Raw genomic sequence first — 23,450 nt, forward strand, 5'->3', positions numbered from 1 at the left:
GATCATTTACTGTAAAAGACTTGTTTCTTTGTCCACAAGATGTCACCATAATTCCACATTTCTATTTCTATTCGAGTTTTGTGCATCAAATTCAATGTTTTTTTTATTTTTTACAACGAACAGCAACGAATTCCTGACTTTTGTAATGCTTTTCTGTCTAAATAAAACATGTTCTGCATCGGCTGTACTTTGCCGGACCAAGTTAAATTCCCTAACATGTGACCGGAAGCGGGATTCAGCCTGAATGCAAAGTGCGTCATCGAAGAGACCTGCTCACGGGGATAATCTTCACCGTCCATTAGATAAAAACAGACCGATTCAGTTTTCCGATTTAAAATGGTGAAGATAGCTTTTAGTTCTGCTCTAGCTCAGAAGGCGCTGGGAAAGGAGCTGCCAGTGTCCGAGAAGGTAAGCGTATTTGTTGCTCATAGTGGAGCAACGGTGGCTTTCACGGTGCTTCTGCATTCGTACAGCGGAGGCCTTTATAACATACGTGGGCTTTCCCTGCGACTGTATGTTGACACACATCCACGCGTAGACCGACTGTCCCGTTCACACCATCTCATTGATAGACAGCCAAATTAGGTATTAGTCATTTTTTGAGTGTTGCTTCTGACGCATTAACAAGCTGCACGAAATGGGCCCTATCAGCATCTCCAGCGTCATTCACTGCGTTGGAAAGGTTTCCTATTATTAGATTGATCTAATAATGTGGCCTGGTCCTTAATTTTACACTTTGCATTATTCAGATTACCCGTGCAGGGTCTAATAGCATTGCTTTTATAGTCATATAAGATGAATATAGTTAAGGATATATTCTGGCAGTGTTTTCAGCAAACTCTAAGCATGTATCTGTCGTGTGTGTGTGTGTGCGTGTGGGCGGGTGTGTGTGTAGGACCCTGAGCTAGCTTCTGCGTCGAGGAGCAATGAGGGTTCCACAGGTCGTTGTCTTCTAACACTGCTTGGCCTAGCCTTCATCCTTAGTGGACTCATCGTTGGAGGAGCCTGTCTCTATCGCTACTTCACCCCCAAGGTACAGTATGTAGATGTGCGTGTGTGTGTGCGTGCACACACGTATGTCCCATCTCTCTTGCAAGACTCTGTGCCTCTGCTGAATCCTGCCTGTTTCTCAATACAGTTCATTCCAAAAGGGACATATATTGTTTATGTAGTCCAGGACTTTTTCAATTCCAAAGGAGATACAGACTCAGCACTATTACCCTGTAACTGTTCCAAATTGGAGTAGAACTGAATAATAAAAACAAACCTGTCCAGATGCTTTCGGTGGTAATTTTGTGTGTGTTTGTGTGTGTGTTGTCCTGCAGAGACTGTATCATGGGGCGATGCAGTTCAGTGACGTGTCCAGCGGCGCAACGGAGGAGAGCCAGCCGTACTACCTGCCGCTGGTGGAGGAAGAAGTGGAGATATCTGACAACATGGCCGTCATCAGCGTCCCCCCACCTCGCTTCAGGCCCGGAGACCCTGCTTACATCCTGCATGACTTCAACAGGGTGAACAATGAGCTCTCTCTCTCTCCTATTCATGTCTTCCCTTTCGTTATTTTACTTGTTCACACACACACTTGAACACACACTCATGTGACTAATGATAATGAGTTATTGTGTGTGTAGAAGCTGACGGCGTACCTTGACCTGACCCTGAGGACCTGCTTTGTGATCCCCCTCAACACCTCCGTGGTGCTGCCCCCCCAAGACCTCATGGACCTCTTCATGCAGCTCATGGTGTGCATTTGTGTGTGTGTGGGTGTGTGTATTTGTGTATGTGTGTTGGGGAAACGTCACCCCTTTTTATGAATTCCTGTAAATCATTGACTGTCGTTTACCCCTTTTCCCCAGTCTGGTTCTTACCGGAGCTACCTGGTTCAGGAGGACCTGGTGGTGACGGAGCGTGTTGACAATGTCAAAGCTCTGGGCCACTACATCCGCCGCCTGTGTGAGGGCAAGGACACCTACAGGATGCAGCGCCGCAGTGAGCTCCCAGGTGCGTGGGAGGGGAGAGGGGGGGCGGGGGGGGATTTTCTTCTTACAGAAGAAATTCAAGCTATCGTGTTTTTTTTTTTCTTCGTTATTCATCTAACCAACTGGAAAGGTCATTTTAATCAATGTTTATACTAATGTACTGGCATGTACAGATTGAAGCGTAGATTTCATCCACAAAATATTCACGGCTAGTCCCTTTTAAGAGACATGAAAAGGTGCCAGAACGACTGTATTTCTGCAGTGAAGCCAACTGTGTCTCCTGTGGGGAAATGAGATCAGGTCTGATAAGTACTTCCTTGTACCAGTGAGGGAGGAAAAGACACACAGTTATAACTGTTGTCGTTGGATAAACGATTACTGATAACTCAGTTTGAAATCCTCCAAAGTGGCCGACTGAAATACACATGGGTCTGTGTTGTTTTGTATTGTATTCAAATTCCTGTGTGTGTGCGTAGGGGGAGGCATGCAGAAGCGCTCCGTGGAAGAGTGTTTCACCATCCACCACTTTGAGAACAAATTTGTGACGGAGACCAGAATCTGCAAGGCCTGAAGGGAAGGAGGTAGGAGGGGAGAGACTGACCAGAGGTCCCTGAAGGGAGGAGAGAACGAGAGGCAGAGAGAGCAATAGAGGGAGAGAAGGCTGTCTTCCAACTCTTGCAGCAGTGGTGTTGGCAGAGAGATATTTTTGTACAAATCTAACTTGCAGATCATGCTTCTCTTGCTTTTGTTCCTGTGAACAGTGATTATCCTACAAGTTACTGTGCAGCTTTATGCCCGACCCCCTCTGGTTCTTTCCATATACTGTTATCACCTTTAACCCCTAGAGGGTCGTAATAACCGCCGCCCCCTCTGGTTCCTAAACTAGTACTACTAACTGAGTTAGTACTGAGGTAGATCCTTTTGAGTTAATTTTGAGTTAATATTGAGTTAGTACTAAGTTATTACTGAGTAAATATTTGTCCCCTTTTTCATCTCGCTAACTGATGTAAAACTCATGTCTCTGCTGTATTTCTGTTTGTGTGGATACTGTAACATGACCTCTCATGTGAGTCGTTCAGCGTCATCCCCCTCAGCCACAAGAGTTTATGATGTACTGTTGCTCAACAGTATAGGGACAAGCTGTTACCCGGTTGGACAAAGTCCCCACAATGTTGTCAAGTAATTCATATCAAACATGCCTGTCTGTGTTGGACTGCTGTTTACCTTGTTAACTCATAGAGGCTGTTGAGATGTTGCACTCCTAACCAAACTAAGACCCACGTATAGTTACATTTTGCTGACCCCTTAGTAATCCTGCTGTAGACATTACCCAGAGTGCCCTGCTGCTCCCCTGGGGTCTCCCACCCCCATGCTGTGGTTGATTGTTTTCTATCTGGTTGTGGTGTTGTTCCCTTAAAGAGTTTCAGATTAGTGTCCTACAAAAATACAGTATTTGTGTTTGTATAGATCCCTTTTAGTTAACTAATCGCTGTCGCTTAGAGAGACAATCAGACAGGAGACAGGAAGTGTGTATGGAGTTCTGTACTGTGTGTGTGTGTGGTTCAGATGCACAAGCACTGGGAGATGTCTGTCTTGAACAACGAGTAGAGAGTACTGTGGCAATGTTGTTAGAGTGACGCTCACTTTGTATTTGGTTGTTGTCAAATAAAGATGAATTTCGTTACCTACCTACCGCTGCAACACCTGTTGTTTTTGTGTTTCATGGAACTTAACTGTCAGCAGATGGGTGTGACAGTTCAAACCTCAACACAGACACTTCTACCAATGTGTTGAACCACACGGAAACAGCGAGGCATGTACTTTTTTTATTTCACTTCACACATTGTCTTATCAGATCACACATCTACAGCAGCATAATGGAACTTGAGAAACACGTTTTTTATCTCCATAAACGTTATTAAGTTAGCTGCCAACAGTGATGGGGACGATAGGAATGACCCTTAACTAATCAAAACCTTTCCATAATGGAATGTGTTTGACTATATGTATGAGTCATTGTCTATCATAAAACTTAGTCCTCACTGAAGAAAAGTCCATAGACTGGATTACAGGTTAGCTGTTGAGCCTTTCAGTGTCCCATTCCTGAAATGTACCCTAAAGACAACCCAGGTTTAAGTTGCTCAAATTGACTCAAGATTGAGGTCGGACCTGAGCTTGAGAGCGTTTGATTTCAGTCCTGTGGTCCTTCAGTTGAGGTTAAGAACTTCTCTGCAGGGGTGCAGGACGGTCTCGGCCCCAGAGAGAAGCTCTCCGGGATCTCCGGCCTACTCAGCCGTCTCCTGAACTCATCTGTGGTGAAGTAGTACATGATAGGGTCCAGGCCTGAGTTCAGGCTGGCCAGACACAGGGTGACAGGGTGGCATCGCAGCACCAGCTCCCTCAGGGCACAACTGCCCAGCGCGTCGGCCTTGGCCAGGAAGTCCAGGGGCATGGTGATGTGGTAGGGGGCGAAGCAGAGGAGGAAGACGAGGGCGCAGCTCATCACCATCCTCAGGGCCCTCCGCTTCTCCCCCCGGTCCTGCACCCCCTCGCCCACCTCCCGCAGGCTTCTGGCCACCAGGCAGGCGCAGGCCAGCACTAGGACCAGGGGGAGGACGAAGCCCACCAGCTCCGCCCCGGCCATGAGCGCCCAGCCAGCGGGCACGCTGATGGGCACCATGGGAAGCTCGGAGAAACACACCGTGTCCGGGGCGGGGCTAGGGGCCGTGGGCTCGGGCGGCCGGCCGGCGTTGCGCAGCAAGGGGAACGGCAGGCAGCCCAGACAGACGAGCAGCCAGCCGGCGGCGCTCACGCAGAGGTCGCTCCTCCGCCTGGACGCCGTGCAGTGGAGCGGCCGGATGATCAGCTCGCAGCGGCGCACGCTCACGCACACCAGGAAGAAGATGGAGGCGTACATGTTGACGTACTTGAGGTAGAAGCAGAGCATGCAGACAGAGTGGCCGAAGGGCCAGTAGTGGATCAGATAGTAGTAGATCCTCAGTGGGAGGGACAACACCTGGATGAGGAGGGGAGAGCAAAGGAGGGGGGCACGACAGGAGAACGGTGAGGGGGGAGATTCGAAAAGGGAGCTACAGTCCTTTTCGACACGATGTATTGAATAACGTGAATAACATCATCTCTCTCACTCAGCAGAGTGATGGTTTTACCTGCAGGAGGTCTGCTACAGCCAGGTTCATCATGAAGACCACGGCTCTCTTTGTCTCTCTGATGTAGGACTGGAACACCCACAACGCCAGCACATTCCCAAGCAGTCCCGGCACCAGGATCATACTGTAGATGATGGCATATACCCGGTGCTGATAGATCTGCAGGTCATCACTGTTTCCACAGCTCTGATTGGATACATTCATCCTCCCTCCACTCGACTGGGTCCAGCCACTGGTCCAGGCAGGTGTCAATCAAGAACTTGGCCAATAGTTAGGCTTCGGGGTAGTAAGAAATAGAGGGCCCTGTGTGGTTAGTCCTCTGGTCAGTGGTCCGTTTGTGTGTATTCAGATGTGTCCAGGTGTATGTCAGTCTAGAGTGTCCCTCATGGCTGTAAATGTTCACGAGTACTGTAGTGACCAAAGGAGAAAAAGCCTTGGTTGAGAGATGGTATGTAGCAGCAGTCCACTTCAAGTGCAGTCCCGGTTAGGTCCCAGGCAAGTCCCAGTTTAGTTCCTGTATCATCTCAGTTTCAAAATACCTAGAAGTGACAACCGCATTGTAACTGTCAGTGATGTAAGCTAAATGAATAAAATTGAACATAGAACAGTGTTTTGTTTGTGTTTGCATGTGCCTCTGCAAACTGTATTATGTACAGTAGTGCAGTTTGGCACTACGCTGTGCTGTTTTACATATTGTGTCCTCTTAACCATGGCAACACATGTGTTCTTAAGCTGTAAAACATAGCTCTCTCTCCTTCCTCTCTCTCTCTCTCTCTCTCGCTCGCTCACTCTCTCTCTCTCTCTCTCTCTCTCTCCCTCTCTCTCTCTCTGGCTCCATTTCCATACACCATATGGAGTGTATGATTGCAATGGCATTCAAATGTGAACAAACCACAGGGAAATTCTCAGGAACAAACTAACTGAATGTGGCTGTTTCTAAGCATACCAATCCATGTTATCTGTGTGAGAAATCCTCAGGGGAGAAGGTAGTGAAACTACTGAGCCTAGAACCAGCCTGTCATTTCACTGGTTAGTATAACTGTGACTTGGAACATGGAGAAGCTGCGTTTGACCCCTGACTCTTGGCTGTGTTGCAGTTGAATCTCCCCCAGATATCTGGACACTCTGATCTCCCCACCCCTCTCTGCTGTCCTCCCTTCTACCCTACTTCTCAGGCCAGAAAGAGGAGTTCTTCCAGACATTGGTCTCTCAAGCACCCTCTCCCCTCCCGTATCTGGTCACCTCTAACCCAGAGAAGGGAGCTGATCCTGGGAGGGGGGCTGAAAGGGACAGCCCTGATATCCTCCCTCACCATATCTGCCTCAACTTACATGGTCACAGTATACTTATGTCACCTGTATTACATCCGACACTATCTCTGAGGTGTCAGTCTCATTGTTTTTTTGAAGAGTATCAAAGAAGGTCAAAATGTTCAAGTAAGCCAGGTCACTCCATCAGACGTTAAGCAATCAGAGAAGGTTAACTTTCTAACAACAGAACATTTTAAGAGTGTTGTCATCCACTTCCATTATACTAATCAGATCACAGCACCTCAGTGGGTTTCAACCTTTATGTCTCAGTCAGGCATGAACTAGCAGTCTCTCAATCCGTTTTGGATTGGATGTATTTCTATGGGACACCTTGTGATCAGAGAAAACAGAAAGAGATCTTACCAGTGGAAAGTCTGTGTTATTTATCCACCGTGAGTCATTTCTCTTTGGGTTTCTTATGCCTTCAGCAAATAAGACTCAAAGTGAGAAAGTGTGTACTGTATGTGTATGTGGGTAGATGGGCTAATGATAAGGCCCATCCATGTGCACACTGCCTCTCAGCAGCCATGCTCATTCCCCTTCCTAAGACCAAGAAATCCCTCTTTCCCCCTTCACACACACACACTCCTTCGCATATCAGACATTCCCCACACACGGGGGAAACATATGAGACCTCCCGTGGGGCATGACTTCACAGTTTAGGCATTCTTACAACCCTCTAGCCCTCGACTCCCTTCCAATGCACACACACAGACACGCACACACAGAGAGATTACACTCTTTAGCAGAGAGAAACCATATGACTTACTTGTTGGTATTAATTATCTAGGCAGAGTATCTTACCTCAGTGGGTCCAAGCAGTGTAGGTATTTGTAGACAGCAGACAGCAGATTGTGATGTAAGCCAGGACACACATTACTCCACTAACCGTAAGTTCCACCCACACTGGCTCTTTGCGCCTCTCTTCTTCTACCTTCCTTTGCTACACAGTGGTACTCACCAAAATTGTGTTTCCTGTTCCTAATATGTCATGAAATATCTCTCTCGCTCTCTGTATCTAGCTCTTTGACTTTCTCACACACATGCTTATGCTCCAACCAGCTCTCTCTCTGACTGTCTCCCTCTCTCTCTCTCTCTCTCTCTCTCTCTCTCTCTCTCTCTCTCTCTCTCTCTCTCTCTCTCTCTCTCTCTCTCTCTCTCTCTCTCTCTCTCTCGCTCTCTCGCTCTCTCGCTCTCTCGCTCTCTCGCTCTCTGTCTCTCTGTCTGCTTTTCTCTTTTACACACTTTTTATCTCTATCAGTTTTTTTCACTTCACACTCCTGTGAAGTTTCCTGTCTGTGTGGGTGTGGCTACTGAAACCATCACTTCTGCAATTCAGTTTGCTTTTGGATGTAGCGTGGCTCTGATCAGTGAGTGGCATTTCATTGTGACACCAGGATGTACTTCAAGTATCTGCATATGCATGAGACATGAGCTTAGTTCTGTACACTTCTAATAAGGATGACATCAGATCGATTCTCTACCCTTATCTAACCAATCTAATGCAATCTCCTTCTACTCAGAACCTCTCAGACACTGCCACAATGGGACTGGACCACTTTAGGGTATCCATTTCCCCTCTCATCTCTCTGTGGTCACTGGTCTACTGTCATCTTTCTCATCCTCTCCGAGGGCAGGGAAGATGCTATTGAACTTGATGATTCATTTCTAGCATTCAGAGACCAGGACTCTCTCACGCACACAAATCCTTATCTAAACACATTCCAATGCCAACATACACAGACACACATTAATTTGTTCTCTGATTATCAACAGTTGTCTAAACAAAAATATGTTTTGAAGATCTTTTAGATATTGCTGATGATGAAGAGAAAGGAAATAATGTGATGGCTGGAAGGAAGGATTGAGGGTAGGTGGAGGAGGAAGGGGGGGCAGGGTTAGGTGAGGGTGTTGAACCACCCGGCAGCTCCCGCTGGCAGCAGCCTGCTGGAGCGCTTGCCAAAAACTGAGGTCGAGGTTGCCATGGCAAGAGAGGGGAGCAGAGGGACGGTTTAACTGTCAACCTAGATCCTGCCAACCACAGTTTTCCTTTGACATCTGTCAAAGTTATTCAAGAAAACTGAAACAGAACTATCTATCCATTTATCCATCTATCCATCTCTCCATCTATCCATCCATCTCTGTTATACTTGAAACCACTTATGTTGTCGCTAGATTGAGTTTCAGCCTGTATAAAACTGGAAGGGATAAAAAAAAAAGGATAAAACCTGCATGAAAGTCATACAAAAATAGGTTCAGAAACACCAAGTGCATATTGTGAAATATTTTGTGTATACTGCATAAACTAAGTAGTATCAAATGTTTGTGAATAGTTGATCTTGGGAACAGTGCATGCAAAAAATATTCATAACTGTACCTTTAAAGTAATACCACCAGAAACCATGTGGTCTGTAACTGAAAAAAAGGTCTGTGTTAGATACACTAGCAACAGTTAATGTAAGATGTGTGAAAACAAAAGAGCCTCCAATCAAGTTTCGAAAGGGATGCATGTGTCAGGGGTGCAACACATGCCCTGCTTATTTTAGTCATTTGACTTGACCATGATTCAAGTACTGTGATTTCCTTGGTTTGTCTCACAAACAAAAACAGCTGGCAAGCAGCTAGCACAACTGCAGTTCCATTCAAATTAGCATCACGGGTGGCCAAGTTTAGCTAATTTATGAATAGTATATATATATATCTATATATATCAATATATAGATATAGATATAGACCTATATATATCATTTTGCCACTCCCCCTGTCAATGATAGCACCCCATCAGCACCTGCATTACAAATGATCTTGCACTGCCCCTGTTGGTGTGCTTCCTCTCTACAAGTTGCTTCTTTTCTGTTGTTCTAGTTGGTTTGTGCAAGAAACTGTTCCTGTTACTTTAAAGAACATTATGTAATCAAAATGGTGTAAATGGTTTTCTTTGTTTTCAGTTGCTGTACCATAGACTTCCTTTTTACATGAGCCTAAGGTGCACCGCTAGCATCCTGTCAACCCACTGACTCCCTGGTAGAAAGTATTCATGGTGATACTCTGACTAGGTTGCTACCTAGTCAGAGTATCACCATGAATACATGAATACAGTGATCCACAGTGACCCAGTCTTGTCAGATGAGCCACACAATCCAGTCTCTCTGCACGCACCTCTCTGCCTTCTCACCTGTCCTCCCTTTGAGGGGCACATTGGATTAACCAGGCTATCCACCCCTTTCATTCTGACAGGACAACCCATCAGTCTATCTCCAAGTCAAACACCTCTATGAACATTGAGTCATTATCACACTGGCGGTGACTTCTGAATGACTAGCACACAATAAACAAACAGAATGTTTTCATCTTTCAAACTAAAACAAGCTTGACATTTATTAATGTTATAAACTAGAAGGTTGTGCAGCAGCAGTTGCAGCACAGAACTAGCTTCATACTGGCCCCTTAACACTAGCTTATCTGTTGCAGCTTATTCATGATCTCTAGGTTGAGGCCATAAACTGGACGTGAAGAACGTCAAATGATGCTTTAGAAATACAGCGGATTTAAAAATTAGAGTTTGTGTGTGTATTCATGAGATTGCTCAGCAGTTGTGGGCATCCTTATTATCTTAGTCTGGGTGTGCCTGTGGTGCTAGATATGAAAGACACCTCAGATGACTCATAACTGTACACTGTTCATGCCACCCAGACACATACCAACACACACACAAACACATAGTCCAGTAGCACTACTAAGCGGGGTCCAATTAAGTTCCTCTGGACCAATTCAGGTCCTCTGGAAACTCTGGAAATGTTTTTTAAACAACAGCTCCTCTGGCTGCACACACACTCAAGTTAAGGTCAGGCCGCTCCAGGTTTCAGTCTATAAACAATCCACTGTCACATGACCCAGGGAAGTTCTCCTCACTTCCTCATCTGAAGTCATTGTGTTGGGACGTGTTCCATCACATTGTTATCAAGGACGCCACATGACCAAGCTGCAGCTCATCTGATCACTGGTAGAGGAGGAATAGGAGGAGGGCGGAAGAGGAGGAAAGGGTTAGAGTGTCTTGAATTTCCTTTGGGATCAATAGAGTGAATTGAACTGAATTGAATTAGAGGCAGACACGGAGGAGGAGGCAGAGTGGGAAGAGGAGAGGAAGTGCTCCTCCTTAAGAGGCACGAGGGGCTTCTGAAGGAGCAGCTGTCAGACCGAGGAGGCGCCTCTGCTCCCTCGCCCGCTACTCCCTGTACGAGGAGACGCTCTCCATGCTCGTGAGACGCTCCCTGGTCGGCCGAGACTGCGGCAAGGAGCACGGAGGGGAGGAGAGCAGGAAGGAGGAGTAGGAGGAGGTGCGTCTGCGGAGGTGCATCCTAAACTCTGCAGTCAGGAAGTAGTAGAGGAGGGGGTTGAGACAGCAGCTGACGCTGGCCAGACACAGGGACACCGGGTGGAACTGACGCACTGCCTTCTGCGTGGGGCAGTGGGACACCAAACCCTGCGACACCATGAGGTAGAGCAGGAAGTTGAGGTGGTAGGGTACGAAGCAGACCAGGAAGAGGGCGGCGCAGCTCAAGACCATGCGGAGGCCGCGGCGCTTCTCTCCATCCTCCTGGCGGGAGGAGGAAGAGAAGGAGGAGCTAGAGGGTCTGGTGGCGGGGGTGTGGGCCGCCGGTTTGGTCTGTCCACGTTCCTCCTTGTCCTGCTTCTGTCCGAGCGAGCGGGCGATGCGGTAGGAGCTGTAGCTGACGGCTAGGAGCGGCAGCAGGAAGCCAAACAGCTCCGCCACGGACATCATGGCCGCCGCCAGGGGGAGGGGCAGCCGGCGAATAGGTAGGTCCTTGAAACAGCCGGGACTGGCTGTGTCGCGGGCGGTGGAGAGGGAGGTCAGGCTGAGGCTGGTGCTGGGATGGAAGCTTGTATACAGGGGGGAGACATAGGCCTGATAGTTGACCGCAGGGCCAGGCGTAGAATGGGAGTAGGGGCTGGCGTTCGGGACGAGGCTGGTGCTGGTGGAGCTCCTCATGAGGATGAAAGGGGAGCAGCCCAGTCCCGCCACCAGCCACACGCTGGCGCTGATGAGCATGTCGTAGCGCCGCCTCCACCTGCGGGCACAGAAGGGCTTCAGCAGGAACACACACCTCTGCACGCTGATACACACCTGGGGGAGAGGAGGAGGAGAGCGCTTGGTAAAGTTACGGTTCTGTGTGTGTGTGTGTGTGTCAATCTGCCTGCCTGTCTGCATGGATCACTGGCTTATTGTCTGACCCCTAATGATTGCCCAAACCCTGAGCATTCATCATTCAAGTAGAGTAATAATCTCCCTCAGGAAAATGCTGAATCAGAACCCTCTGCCCAAGAGGCCCTCTTGGACCCATTTGCGTCACCCTACCCTTCTTCCTGTTTTCTCTCTGATATTACTGTTGCCCAAGGCCTGTGTTTGGCTCTGCTCACCAGGAAGAAGATGGACGCGTACATGTTGAGGTATTTGAGATAGAAGCAGAACAGGCAGAGGGGCTGTCCGAAGGGCCAGGAGTGGGTGAAGTAGTAGTAGATCCTGAGAGGCAGAGAGAGGACATGGGCCAGGTCTGCCAAAGCCAGGTTCATCATGAAGATCACTGCCTTGGTCTTCTTTCTGTGGGATTGGAAAGAGAAGGCAGAAGTTTAAGGTATGTGTGTGTGTGTGTGTGTGTGACTGTGTGTGTGTGTGAAGTTGTCAGTGAGTAAGGGTGTTTCTGCATGTGTGTGTGAAAGACAGTGTGTGAGTGTGCATATAGGTTTTAGGAGTCAGTGTGTGTGTGTGAGGGTGTGTGTGGAAGGGAACATGTGCATGTACCTGATGTATGTGCAGAGTACCCAGAGGGCTGTGGCATTCAGCAGCAGGCCAGGCACAAAGAGAACCAGATAAAAGTATGTGTACAGCTGGTCCATGTGTTGCTCCCATCCACTCAGATCATACGTACACTGTGAGGAGGAGTTAGCCAGTAGCTCCACTTTCAAGGCTGACGCGTTCGGGTACATACTTGCTCTGTCTTCTTTTTCTTACTCTCTCTCTCTCTCTCTCTTTCTCTCTCTCACACACAAATACACACCCACACACACACTAAGGGCTTGAGTTAAACAAACCCCAATTTTACAGCATCCCGTGTCATCTTACACACCCTTACACACACTGGGCAGGTGCATCTGGAACAGAGAGCCAGGTGGACAGATATGAGTGGAATCTGAACATGGGATCAAACTGACGTATTACAGCTGCAGAAGAACAATGACTCATGGTTGCAGTGTGAAAGTACAGCTGGCCAGAAAACCCAGTATATCTTCCTGCCTGTTTCAGTGCTAAACCACATTGTTGCCATATTGTATGTTCTGCCATTCCTACACAGTCTTCAATCTAGGACAGTCCACTCTAGGACCCCCATGCTTAGGCAGGAAATGTCTTAGAGAGAGAGAGAGAGAGAGAGAGAGAGAGAGGGGGAGAGAGGGAGAGAGGGGGAGAGGGAGAGAAGGAGAGAGGGGGGGAGAAAGAGGGAGAGAGGGTAAGAATGCAAGACAGAGGGAGAGAGAGAGTTATCTCCTCATCTGAACAATTGTCAAACGTTTTCCAACCTCCGCTAGCCAACTCCCTTCCTGTAATGGACCGAGAGAAGGAGGGAGTGACCGACAGAGAACAAGCATGAGGAACAGAGAGATGGAGGATGGAATAGGAACTGAGAAACAAGCAGCCTAAATGTGTCTGCGTGGGAGTGAGAGATATAGAATGCATCTCCACATACACAAAACATGATCAAAAGAAAACTCTCTTTCACCTCTGTTGTGTGCTAGGCCAGCCTGCACCACATGTCCAGCAACACCGAAGGTTAAGAAAAATAGATTATTTCCTGACACTGGGTTATACACTTACAGTTGTAACTGTAAGTGTACAAATGTTTCTTATTGAAAAGAGGGATAATCGATGTTGTTTTTCTAGCCTTTCTGTGAAGATACTATGTTACAAACCCCGTCAGAAGTATGACAACTTCTAACATCTTACGTGTCTAGAATCACAGTTAACAAAGTTAGTTTTTATCTGGATGTATTACCTTAAAATCCCCTTTGGTCTTTTGGTCTGGTTAAGAGTTGGAGTGGAAAGTCCTCTGTGTTACCAATAAGATCCCCAGCATTATTTACCTGTGATTAATATACACACACGTTCAGTTGAATTCACTTTTGCATGAACTCATCCACACACATCTATACCAATCAGACAACTGGTGAAAAGGCAAACCAACCTCTGTGTGCATGTGCAGTTGGCCTGTTTCTTTCGGCCTGGCGCGCAGCACGCCTGTTTGTGTGCGTGCGGGTGTCAGTGTTGGGTGGTGCAGTTTTCTGGTGCAGCGCCGCCTTCTCAGTCCGATGTCTTGAGCGCGGGTACAGGAAGTGGTTCTGATGGCACTCCGACTCTGCCCGGGACTGCCTCAGGGTTTTTGTACCATAAACTATGTCAGTGTTGCTCCAGCACCACAACATGAAGGAGATCGAGCGAGCGAGTGAGAGAGAGAGAGAGAGAGAGAGAGAGAGAGAGAGAGAGAGAGAGAGAGAGAGAGAGAGAGAGAGAGAGAGAGAGAGAGAGCAGACAGGACTGTATGTATTGAGGCCAAGGGAGAGAGCAGAGATCTAACTGTTAGACAGACAGACAGACAGACAGAGATACAGACAGACTACCTACATTATCACAAGGGAAGATATGCAGGGACGTCTCTTCAGAAAGATGCAGATCACACTGTAGCTGTCGGTCTGTTCTGTTCTACAAGCAAACACGTTGCTCCAAACCAAATAAACACCGTTATCATTGATGCTCAGATATCTCCCTGCCTCCCCAACAGCTTTGCTATGCATCTGCATAGATAGGATCTCTGACCAAAAAGAGTAAAGAACGTGTGTCTGCTTCCTCTTATGAAATATGTAACTTCCTTTTTCAAACCGTCTTTATTAAAATTTCCCTCCATTATGAAGAGCTGGCTCCGTTTACTGATTATGTTTTTTTCCAACTGTCTGCAAACATTGGGACAGCTGTTCAGTGTAGGTTCATTTTTCTGACTGTATTCCTGGTTTAAGTTTTTATGGTGTGCCTTCTAACTCTTGGCCAGCCTTGGTTTGCCCCATTATTGTGATGTGGCTCCATCTGCTCTGCTATCTTCTCCTTTCCTTCCCTCCACCGCTCTGCTCTTACTGTGTGTTCACCTCCTTTAGCTTTCTGTGTTCCTTTCTGCAGATAAAGAGAGAGAGATCAAGTCCACTCCAGACTGCTGAGATGCAAGTCATGGTGTTCTTTCAGCTATTCCTCAGAAATAACTGCAATTCCAGGGGAATAAGATCTTCGATGTATTCTGCAACATAACATTGTTTAAGTCATTAACATCTGAAAACATGAGAGACAGAGAGAGAAGTTAGAACTAGGCCGAGGCAGGAAGATGTGACAAGAAGAACTGTTTTCAGTCTGTTGGTCTCTGTGGTTTCATCACCTATGTTCATTTTATCTTCATACCATCAATCTAGCTATGTGTGCAACTTCCTAATCACCAGGCACAGGTAGCCCTGTTGTTTACGATCATTGGTTATTTATGTGTTTCAAACCTGCAGTATTATTTTAAGGAAATGATAACATACTCAAAAAAGATAACAATAACAAAATCCCTTCTTAATTTTAGTGGATTACTATGTGACAATGTCAAGTTCGTTTTCAGAAACTAAACCTTGCCAAAGCATGCACATTTATTTAGTCTAGATGCAATAGTCTTCAGGTAAACAAATAAGCCCCATTGTACATTACGGTTTAGGACAGGGGCAATAACAGCATCTGCATCCACACAACAAACTGGCATCTATCCTGATAGGGAAAGTAGCCTATAGAAAATGCAAATAAACATTAGATTTTTGCATTGAAGTGTTAGAATTTCATCCATATTTAACTTTGAGTGTCAAAGATCTCCACATCAGCCCTTTTCAGCATGTGTCCACTTTCCGATACTCATTTTGTCACAAGATTACTTTAAATAAGCCTCCGCCATTAAATCAATTGCATGCTTTGAAATCTGTGCTGGAGAGCAGACAGGACTCACAGGAGCATGCTTCTAGAGTTTTTGAGGCAGGATAAATTGGGATTCACGGTGCCACCTCCTGGTTGGTTTTGGTACAGAGCAGTGAGCTTCACTGCAGTTCCAGACCTACCACCAGAGAGCAGGTCAGGACAATTTGATTCTGCACAGATCTTCAAGGTCAGGCCAGCTCTTAAACCTTTGGAATGAAGCCTGAATCCCTGCATGAATGATTGTGCAAATTTAGTAAAGGAAATTATTATGTGCAGTTCAAGCCGAGTTGAAAATATCATTTGAGTTTGGACACAAATCACGTTTGATGCTGGGTTAGACATCAATTTTAAATAACTGCAACCCCCCATCCGCTTTCCCCACCCCACAACCTCCCAACTCACATACCCACAGCCCTCCTTTCTCCTCTTCTCTCACACAGTTTCTACCTCTACAACCCTCCCTGCCCCCCCCCCTCTCTCCACCACCTCCATCTGTAAGGAGTCCCTTCAGGAGGTGACTGGACACATGCTCATGCCAATCACGGTGCCAGGGAGGCCTCGTGTGTCAGAGCTGGGATTACTAGATAAACACCAACCCTGGGGGCGGAGCCAGCGGTTGTTTCTGTAGAAGACGTAGACACAGCTGGTAGCTAACTGAATTTCTAATCTCACTTTAAGTCATGAAAAAAGGCAACCATTTCCTCTTCCTCGTTCTCCCTCTCCTTCTGTGTGCTTACAAGTTTTTCCAGGTCCCAGTTGTCCCAAGGCTGTCTCTGCTGATAGACATTACACTGCATTACCTACTGATGGCTGAAATGTAATTTAGGGTGACCTGATTACATTCAATTACATACAGGCCTTGCAGTGCTGAGTAAGGCAGCCTCAGTCTGGAAGACTCTGGAAGCTAAGTGATAAACAACTGAGGCCAACAACATGTTAAGTCCCAGACAGCGCCCGAGGCCTGTCTATGGTGAACGTGTCTTTGTCTTCGTGAGCCCAGTCCTTAACCTGAACACACACTCATACTTGAGCTTGTACTCACACTCAACTTGAAAACACGATCAGGAGTTGTACAATTCCACCGGTACTTGCTTGCTAATCAAGGGAAGGTTACCTACCAGGTTGGGCCATGTAACATTTTGTCAAGTGTTTGTGTTGCAAGTACCCCTGTGAAAAGTGGGTATGTGTGTGTACCCAAGCATGTATTTATGTGTGTATTTAAGAGACTTAGAGTAGCTCTACAGTCTAAGGCCCGATTAAGGCAGAGAGGACTCTTTCAGAGCCACACAATGGGCCATTGCTCCGGTCATAATAAGCAATTGGCGCCGGAACCATCCAGCAGCTCATGGGCCAAGCTCTGGTTGGATAAGAGTTTCCCTCCAGAACCCTGGACAAGCTTACAGTAAGTAGTGGGTGAAAACAAACTAAGACAACCATCACAACCCCTTAAACCCAAGCCTATCACCCCTGAATCCACAATACTCCAGGCCTGGATTTTATGGGCTCTAATAAAATGGACTGTACCAACTGCAGGAGAGGAAGGGCGGCGGGGGGACGGGGGGGACGGGGGGGGGGGACAGATGAACACAGTCCAGCCAGCAGTTTGGAACAGGGTTTTAATGGCCTCAGTCAGGCTGCAAACAGACAGTGCAAAACCCAGTCAACTCAGCGGGTTTAGGAGCTGCTGTGTAACAACATTAGTGGAACCGTTCGCCTCACTAAACAGTCTCAGGCTTAAAGGTTATATAGAACAACACAACAGCAACTACAGCAACAGCATTGTTTCAGCAGACTTACAACAGTGTTTAACAGCACTACACTCATTAAGGAACAGTTACAAAATCTCAAAAGGTCTTAATTACAGTGCATTTGTTTGTGTGTGTGTCAGTCTGTGTCTGTGCGTGCATGCACCTGTGTATGTTTTAGTATTGTGTGTTTAGCCTGAGTATAATAGTGTCAAAGTCTCTGGTCCATCAGAACGATGCAGATGTGTGACTCTTTCTGGGTGTCTAGGGATGTGAGGCTGGGTTCCCCAATATTCTGTCCTATTCAGTCACACTCGCACGTACACACACACACTTATACACACATTCCTCTCCTATTGTGGTTAATCCCTAAAGCCCATGCCGTATCTTAAGATTTACCTCAGCTAACTTAGCTAATCTGCTCAGTTATGTGTTTATCACTTCCAGGACCAAACTGCTGATCGCCCTGTTTCTCAAGTGAGGCCCAAGTTCAAGGTGAAGACCTCGAGTCCCTCAAAATTGGTTCCGACCTATCCTCTTTGTCTGTGTCTGCATTCTCTTTCCGTTGACACTTGTCTTCTCGGCCTCTCTTCCAGTACCCCTCTTGTCCTTTTCGTATTCTCTTTCTCTTCCCCCCTTATTTCCTTGAAGGGGTCATAAACAGAACTTCCTGTGGACTCGACACTGTCCCCCTGCTGTCAGAACTGGGTCTCCGACACGTCTGTCTCTTTGCCGTTGCTGGCCAGTGCGTTTGCGTCACGACACGTGTCCCTGGTGAGCGTACTGAGGTTGTTGGTCTCGGCATCGCTGCTCAGGTGCGTGTCACTCCGCGGGTTGCTCTCCTGACGCGCACCCGGGCTCTTGGCCCCCGTGGTTAGACTCTTCTGGAAGCTCTCTGAGGTGAAGTAGTACACCACGGGATCCAAGCAGCAGTTGAGGGTGGCCAGACACAGGGTGATGGGGTAGAGGGTGCGGGCGAAACGCTCCACGGCGCAGCTGGCGAGAGCCTGGGTGCGCACCAGGGCGTAGAGGAAGAGGATGGAGTTGTAGGGCACAAAGCAGATGATGAAGATGGCGAGGTGGACCAGGATCATCCGCAGGACGCGACGCTTGCTGTCGCAGCCGTGGGCCACAGTCACGGGGCGGCGCAGTGTGCGGAGCACCATGGAGGAGCACACCAGGTTGATGAGCAGAGGAAGCAGGAAACCAACGATCTGAACAGGAAGGACAACACTCGTAAATAAACTGAAACTGAACCCAGAGCAGGACTTTGACTTTCACAGAGAAGCTTGTATTTCTTTTACTGGGTTCATCCAATGATAGCCTTACTTTGAGCAATATGAGCAATTTAATCTCTCTACATGAGCTTTACTTTTATCTCTCTTTCTACTGCCATACTTTTCCAAATATCCACCCTATTCCTTCCTTCCCTTTTTCCATCTCCATCCCTCCCTCCCTCCCACCCTCCCTCCCGCTTCCCCTTGCTCACCTCGATGAAGATGGTGATCTTGGACAGATAGGTCCTCCAGGTGCTCTTGGAGAAGCCCTCGAAGCAAGCCGTGGCCCTGTTCGCCCGGTTGATGGTGGAGAAGAACGTGACGGAGATCCCTCCGCCCACGATGGTCAGCCACACAGCGGCGCACACCAGCGCCGCGTTCCGGCGCGTGCGCACCGAGCGCGAGCGGAAGGGGTAGACGATGGCGAGGAAGCGGTCCACGCTGATGCAGGTGAGGAACAGCATGCTGCCGTAGATGTTGGTGATGAAGGCCGTGCCAGACACCTTGCACAGGCCGTCCCCGAACGGCCAATGGCGGTTGACGTTGTAGAACACCTTGAAGGGGAGGGTGAAGACGAACACCAGGTCGGACAGTGCCAGGTTGGTCATGAACAGCGTGGTCTCGTTCCGGAGCTTCATACGGAAGCAGAAGACGAAGAGGGCGCCGCAGTTGGTGACCAGACCCAACACGAACACCACGCTGTACACCACCGAGTACAGGTCGTACTTGAAGGAGTCGTCGATGCCGCAGTCCTCCATACCCGTCTCGTTGAGCACCAGGCTGGCCATGGCGGGGTCGTGTGGGGAGGAGGGCCGTCCCCTCTCCTCGGGTCAGAAGGACAGGCAGGGGCGGGCGGGGTTTGGTCTGGTGGAGCGGGTGGGGTACGGTGTCAGTGGGGCGTCCACCTGGCGAGCCTTTTCCGGGCCATTGCGGCGGTCACACACACACAACCTCAATACAAATCCCAAATGCGCAGAGACACACACTCCAAGGCTTCTGTAGAGATAAAAGAGGAGTGGGTGATTTTCAGCACTTTCTCAAGAATTTGACCCGATTGAACTGGTTATGAGTTGGCCTTGAATAATCAAACAACCCTTAGAGTAGCATTAACACGCGGGCCTATGAGTAAATAAATATGACATTGCTTACAAATATCACACAACACCTGGATAACATTAGGCCTGCCTTAACCCCTGACTCTCTGAGATGATGCCTGGGTTTGTGGTGCGGTGTATGTCTGAGAGAGTAACTGTATTGTACAGTGTGTGTGTGTGTGGGCCCGTCTCTGAAAGGCTGAGTGAGTCCCCTGTGCTCCACACACAGAGGAAAGCAGTTCTCATGCTGGTGTGGTATGTGTGTGGGCATCGGTAGGAGTGGGCGAGGCGGTGGGCTGAGGAGAGCCAGAGACATGCCAGCATGTCTGCCAGGCCTGCGGGGTCACAAACATTCCCCCGTAGATAAGGGAGGGCCTCTGCTCCAACTCTGACTCCTCGTGTCATAAACAACGAGAGCCAATAGACAGGTACTGGATTGGACAGACCACAGGTCTATCGTGGAGCTTAACTTAGTCTCGTTCAACATACTGACAGAGGTCCAACTGAAGACAGATGTAGTCTGTGCAGACATGCACGCTCGATGACGCCAAGAGGCCGGCGCGCGCGCGCACACACGCACACACACGCACACGCACACACTCAAACGCACAGAAGCTGGGCTGTAGGAATGAGCAGTCTATCAGTCTGTTTCAATGCCAGCTGCCATGTGACATCTTTACTGCGTTTTCACACGCCTCTCTAAAAGGCTTCACTGCTCCTCACAATACCCTCCCTGTACCAGCTCTCACACAGGCACATGAACTTACACAAATTCACATCCACACACAAACACACATGCACGCAACACTTACACACACACAGACATACACAAAAATGAACACGTTGACACAAACTTTTACACACACGCACACACTGAAGACTTTGTATTCTGTGGCCCTGATACTGCCTGTCCCAGATTCAGCTGGCTTCTATAGAATATGAGTGCCTTGTCTGCACCAGTTCTCTTCTGATGCAGATACCCCAAACTGTTTTGGTCAACGACCCCATTCTTACATCTGAAATGATTTAGTGATCCAAACCATCTTAAAATCATTTTCATTACGTTTTTGTTGTGTGTGTGGGTGTGGATTGGGAGTGGTCAAAACATTGCTTGCTCTAACTGCGTAGAATAGGGGGGGATTCAATTTGAACTGAAACTCCTTCGTATTGGGTTGTGAATGTTTTCTGGAGCATTCTGTCACCACACATCTCAATCAGCTGTTTTTCTCGCCTCGGTTTTGAAAACAGAGAATCATATCATTCTTCTCCTGTGACCACATTTTAAATAAAGGCGACCACACATGCGGTCACCACCCTCAGCTTGGGACTCACTGTCACTGTCAACACCGGAATGTACGGTTATCCTACAGGTTATGATACTGAAAACCTGAAGCTTTCTTTAGAATGTACAAACAAATGCATGCATATGCGTACATTGACGTGTGTGTGTGTGTCTGGTGTATGTGTGTACACATGTGTGTACGTGTGTACACACGTGTGCGGTGCGGGGGAGTGAGTGTGTAGGGGCCCAGGTCCTGGACTTTGTCTGGACAGCTGCAGAGCAGCACAGTTTGATCACAGCAAAAGAGGGTAAGTGAGGCGGTTTGGGGAACATTCTTTAGAGACCTGCTGGCTTGAAGATATCAGATTCAGCCTCCTCTCTAATCCAGCTGTTCCTTTCTCTCACTCTCTGGGCCAGGGAGGAGTGAAGGGAACTGCAGCATGAGTCACTTACATATTGGAGATATGCCTAAACAGAAACACATTTCATCCCTTGGAACTTTCCAGGTTGGGAAGTGTATATACAAGTATATATGTATTATGTCCAGAATTAACAGTCAATATGTTGACTGGCACTTTTCTAACTGTTTTTGAAAAGCAATGCGGAAGGGTGGTGGGGGGGGGGGGTGTTGGAGTCCATTCTCAAGTTGATAACAGACTGCCAGGAAAGACTACTGTCCATGATACTTCAAAACAATGAGCCCTGCCTGCCCGTTTCAGTTATCACAGAATTTCCTGTACTAAGCATGTCTTGTAATAACCGTTGGATATATTCTGTATAGCCTATAGGCTAGTTAAACAAAAATAATCAAATAACTGGATAAATAGTACGTTCGAAAAATACACATATTAGCAACATATTTAGGAAATATCACTCTAACAAAGTACACTGTTGGCAGGCAGTCGATATAGGCTACTATGCTCATTGTACACTGGCCTCTGGTGAAACTGAGATTTGACATGATTTATCTTAGTGATGATGACAGCTCACCTCGTTGTCGCCTGGCTTTATCAGCTCAATACAACCGGAAAGGTCTACCGCGTCTTATCAAATGAAGAAGATCTAGGCTACATCAGATGTTTAATTCCATAATTGTTGCCCGAACTCGATGTCATCGGTTATTTCCAAACATAGATGCTGTGAAAAGTTAAAGTTCTCTATCTTTAGAAATCGAACATCGCAAAAGGCTACTTGAAAATTTAAATATTTCCGTTAATCTTGCTAGTCACAACTTCCCAAAATTCTCCAGCCAGCATCGACGAAACGATAGTGTATCACATCCAGCTCGCAGCTTTCCGCGCTTGTTGGAGTATGTTCACCATCGCGTTGATTTGTGACTGTGTATGTGTGTGTGCATGGGCTGGACGGCGACTTGCATGGCCACAGGAAACGAGACAATAGCACCTCGGTCGCAGCAGAGGGGGACGGGACGCAGGGGAGGGGTCGCGGGGTGGGGGGCTAGAGGCTAGGGGCTAGGGGGGCGGCTGAATGGTTGACTGTAGGGTTTTAGGGAGGAGGAAAGGGAGAGAGGCACACTGGCTGGCTGGTGTCATCAGTAGCTAAATTGGGTAGCTGATTGTTGTTGGACTGGGCCCAAGCCCTTTTCCTTTGCGATGTATAGGTCTTCCTTTTCCTGAAAAGTTGACTTATTTCGACTAATAACACAACATTAAATGAAAGGGTAATTACAGATCTTTCTTATCTCCATTACCAAAATCCCACAATAACTGTAGCTGACATCTGAAAGTGTAACATCACAAAGTAAAAGGTCGAGAGGGCATGTAATACCCTTGTGTTAATTGTGTTAGGGGCAGGTTAAAGGTCTTCATAGGCTTTCAACCGTTGGTGGTGCTGACCTCATCGAGTAGCTATCTTTGGGGTCTGATCAAAGCTGTGCCACACTATTGTTCAAACCATACAGACTACTTGCAGTTAAATTGGCCTATATATAGCCAGGTGTCTAGGCGTTGCTTTGGAGAATTTCCCATTGTGTTTGACCTGGCACAGAGCTGGGATCATGTGTTTGTGCGTGTGTGGTCACTGTTGCGTGAGTGTGTGTGTGTGTGTGCATATGATAGAAGGGATGTGATCTTTGGGCTGGTGTCTCAGGCAGTCCGGCAAAGTTCTCAACAATAGCAGCAGGGAGGACAGGATATCCTGCTCATTGCTCTCTAGCACACTTACAAACACACAAATATGCATGGACATACACACAAACATGCCCACACACAAACACCCACATAAATAAGCACAAACACATGCATGAACACTGCCCAAAAGTGTCAAAGGAAAACAGTTAATTGTACTTCATGATGTTGCGTAACATCTGTTTCAACCGATAGTTTTTTTGCTGTTATTTTGGCCTTGTGATCAACCCTTACCTTGATTCACCTTTTGTTAATCAGTGTAAAACAAGACTTTTTCCATGAAACCATTTAAAACCCTTAACTAAGAGATGGTGTAACTGTAAAAGAGGATAATGGAAGTGTTACTGTTAAAATAAACTGTGAGTATTTTTAGATGATTTTGAACGATACAACT

At 47.4% G+C, this 23,450-nt stretch overlaps 4 protein-coding genes across 4 annotated transcripts; 1 reads left to right on the forward strand and 3 right to left on the reverse strand.

Moving 5' to 3' along the window:
• Nucleotides 1-247: 247 nt before the first annotated feature.
• On the forward strand, nucleotides 248-3,252 carry LOC136954705 (integral membrane protein 2A-like). Its single transcript, XM_067248348.1, has 6 exons — nucleotides 248-408; nucleotides 896-1,033; nucleotides 1,326-1,511; nucleotides 1,632-1,742; nucleotides 1,857-2,001; nucleotides 2,456-3,252. The coding sequence occupies exons 1-6, from the start codon at nucleotides 337-339 to the stop codon at nucleotides 2,548-2,550; spliced, it is 747 nt and encodes a 248-aa protein (XP_067104449.1). The 5' UTR covers nucleotides 248-336; the 3' UTR covers nucleotides 2,551-3,252.
• A 545-nt stretch (nucleotides 3,253-3,797) lies between these two features.
• gpr174 (G protein-coupled receptor 174) lies at nucleotides 3,798-7,532 on the reverse strand. Its single transcript, XM_067247797.1, has 3 exons — nucleotides 7,261-7,532; nucleotides 5,147-5,685; nucleotides 3,798-4,995 (listed from the first exon to the last, which is right to left on the reverse strand). Exons 2-3 carry the CDS (start codon nucleotides 5,348-5,350, stop codon nucleotides 4,171-4,173), a joined length of 1,029 nt encoding a protein of 342 aa, XP_067103898.1. The 5' UTR covers nucleotides 5,351-5,685; nucleotides 7,261-7,532; the 3' UTR covers nucleotides 3,798-4,170.
• Nucleotides 7,533-9,629: 2,097 nt separating this feature from the next.
• p2ry10 (P2Y receptor family member 10) lies at nucleotides 9,630-13,940 on the reverse strand. Its single transcript, XM_067247594.1, has 5 exons — nucleotides 13,713-13,940; nucleotides 13,524-13,611; nucleotides 12,278-12,627; nucleotides 11,896-12,076; nucleotides 9,630-11,602 (listed from the first exon to the last, which is right to left on the reverse strand). Exons 3-5 carry the CDS (start codon nucleotides 12,460-12,462, stop codon nucleotides 10,682-10,684), a joined length of 1,287 nt encoding a protein of 428 aa, XP_067103695.1. The 5' UTR covers nucleotides 12,463-12,627; nucleotides 13,524-13,611; nucleotides 13,713-13,940; the 3' UTR covers nucleotides 9,630-10,681.
• Nucleotides 13,941-17,113: 3,173 nt separating this feature from the next.
• lpar4 (lysophosphatidic acid receptor 4) lies at nucleotides 17,114-22,205 on the reverse strand. Its single transcript, XM_067247595.1, has 3 exons — nucleotides 21,900-22,205; nucleotides 18,746-19,529; nucleotides 17,114-18,470 (listed from the first exon to the last, which is right to left on the reverse strand). Exons 2-3 carry the CDS (start codon nucleotides 19,319-19,321, stop codon nucleotides 17,955-17,957), a joined length of 1,092 nt encoding a protein of 363 aa, XP_067103696.1. The 5' UTR covers nucleotides 19,322-19,529; nucleotides 21,900-22,205; the 3' UTR covers nucleotides 17,114-17,954.
• Between the last annotated feature and the right edge of the window lie 1,245 nt (nucleotides 22,206-23,450).

The sequence above is a fragment of the Osmerus mordax genome, chromosome 12 (genome assembly GCF_038355195.1).
Source record: "Osmerus mordax isolate fOsmMor3 chromosome 12, fOsmMor3.pri, whole genome shotgun sequence".
NCBI lineage: Eukaryota > Metazoa > Chordata > Actinopteri > Osmeriformes > Osmeridae > Osmerus > Osmerus mordax.

Bases quoted from the DNA above. Each gene is read 5' to 3' on its own strand.
- LOC136954705 (XM_067248348.1), top strand. From the start codon at position 337: ATGGTGAAGATAGCTTTTAGTTCTGCTCTAGCTCAGAAGGCGCTGGGA. The intron at 1,034-1,325 runs GTACAGTATGTA...GTTGTCCTGCAG, and splicing joins ATCGCTACTTCACCCCCAAG to AGACTGTATCATGGGGCGAT. The intron at 1,512-1,631 runs GTGAACAATGAG...TTGTGTGTGTAG, and splicing joins TCCTGCATGACTTCAACAGG to AAGCTGACGGCGTACCTTGA.
- gpr174 (XM_067247797.1), bottom strand. From the start codon at position 5,350: ATGAATGTATCCAATCAGAGCTGTGGAAACAGTGATGACCTGCAGATC. The intron at 4,996-5,146 runs GTAAAACCATCA...CTCCTCATCCAG, and splicing joins CTGTAGCAGACCTCCTGCAG to GTGTTGTCCCTCCCACTGAG.
- p2ry10 (XM_067247594.1), bottom strand. From the start codon at position 12,462: ATGTACCCGAACGCGTCAGCCTTGAAAGTGGAGCTACTGGCTAACTCC. The intron at 12,077-12,277 runs GTACATGCACAT...CCAATCCCACAG, and splicing joins GTACTCTGCACATACATCAG to AAAGAAGACCAAGGCAGTGA. The intron at 11,603-11,895 runs GTGAGCAGAGCC...CCTCTCCCCCAG, and splicing joins ACGCGTCCATCTTCTTCCTG to GTGTGTATCAGCGTGCAGAG.
- lpar4 (XM_067247595.1), bottom strand. From the start codon at position 19,321: ATGGCCAGCCTGGTGCTCAACGAGACGGGTATGGAGGACTGCGGCATC. The intron at 18,471-18,745 runs GTGAGCAAGGGG...CTTCCTGTTCAG, and splicing joins AGATCACCATCTTCATCGAG to ATCGTTGGTTTCCTGCTTCC.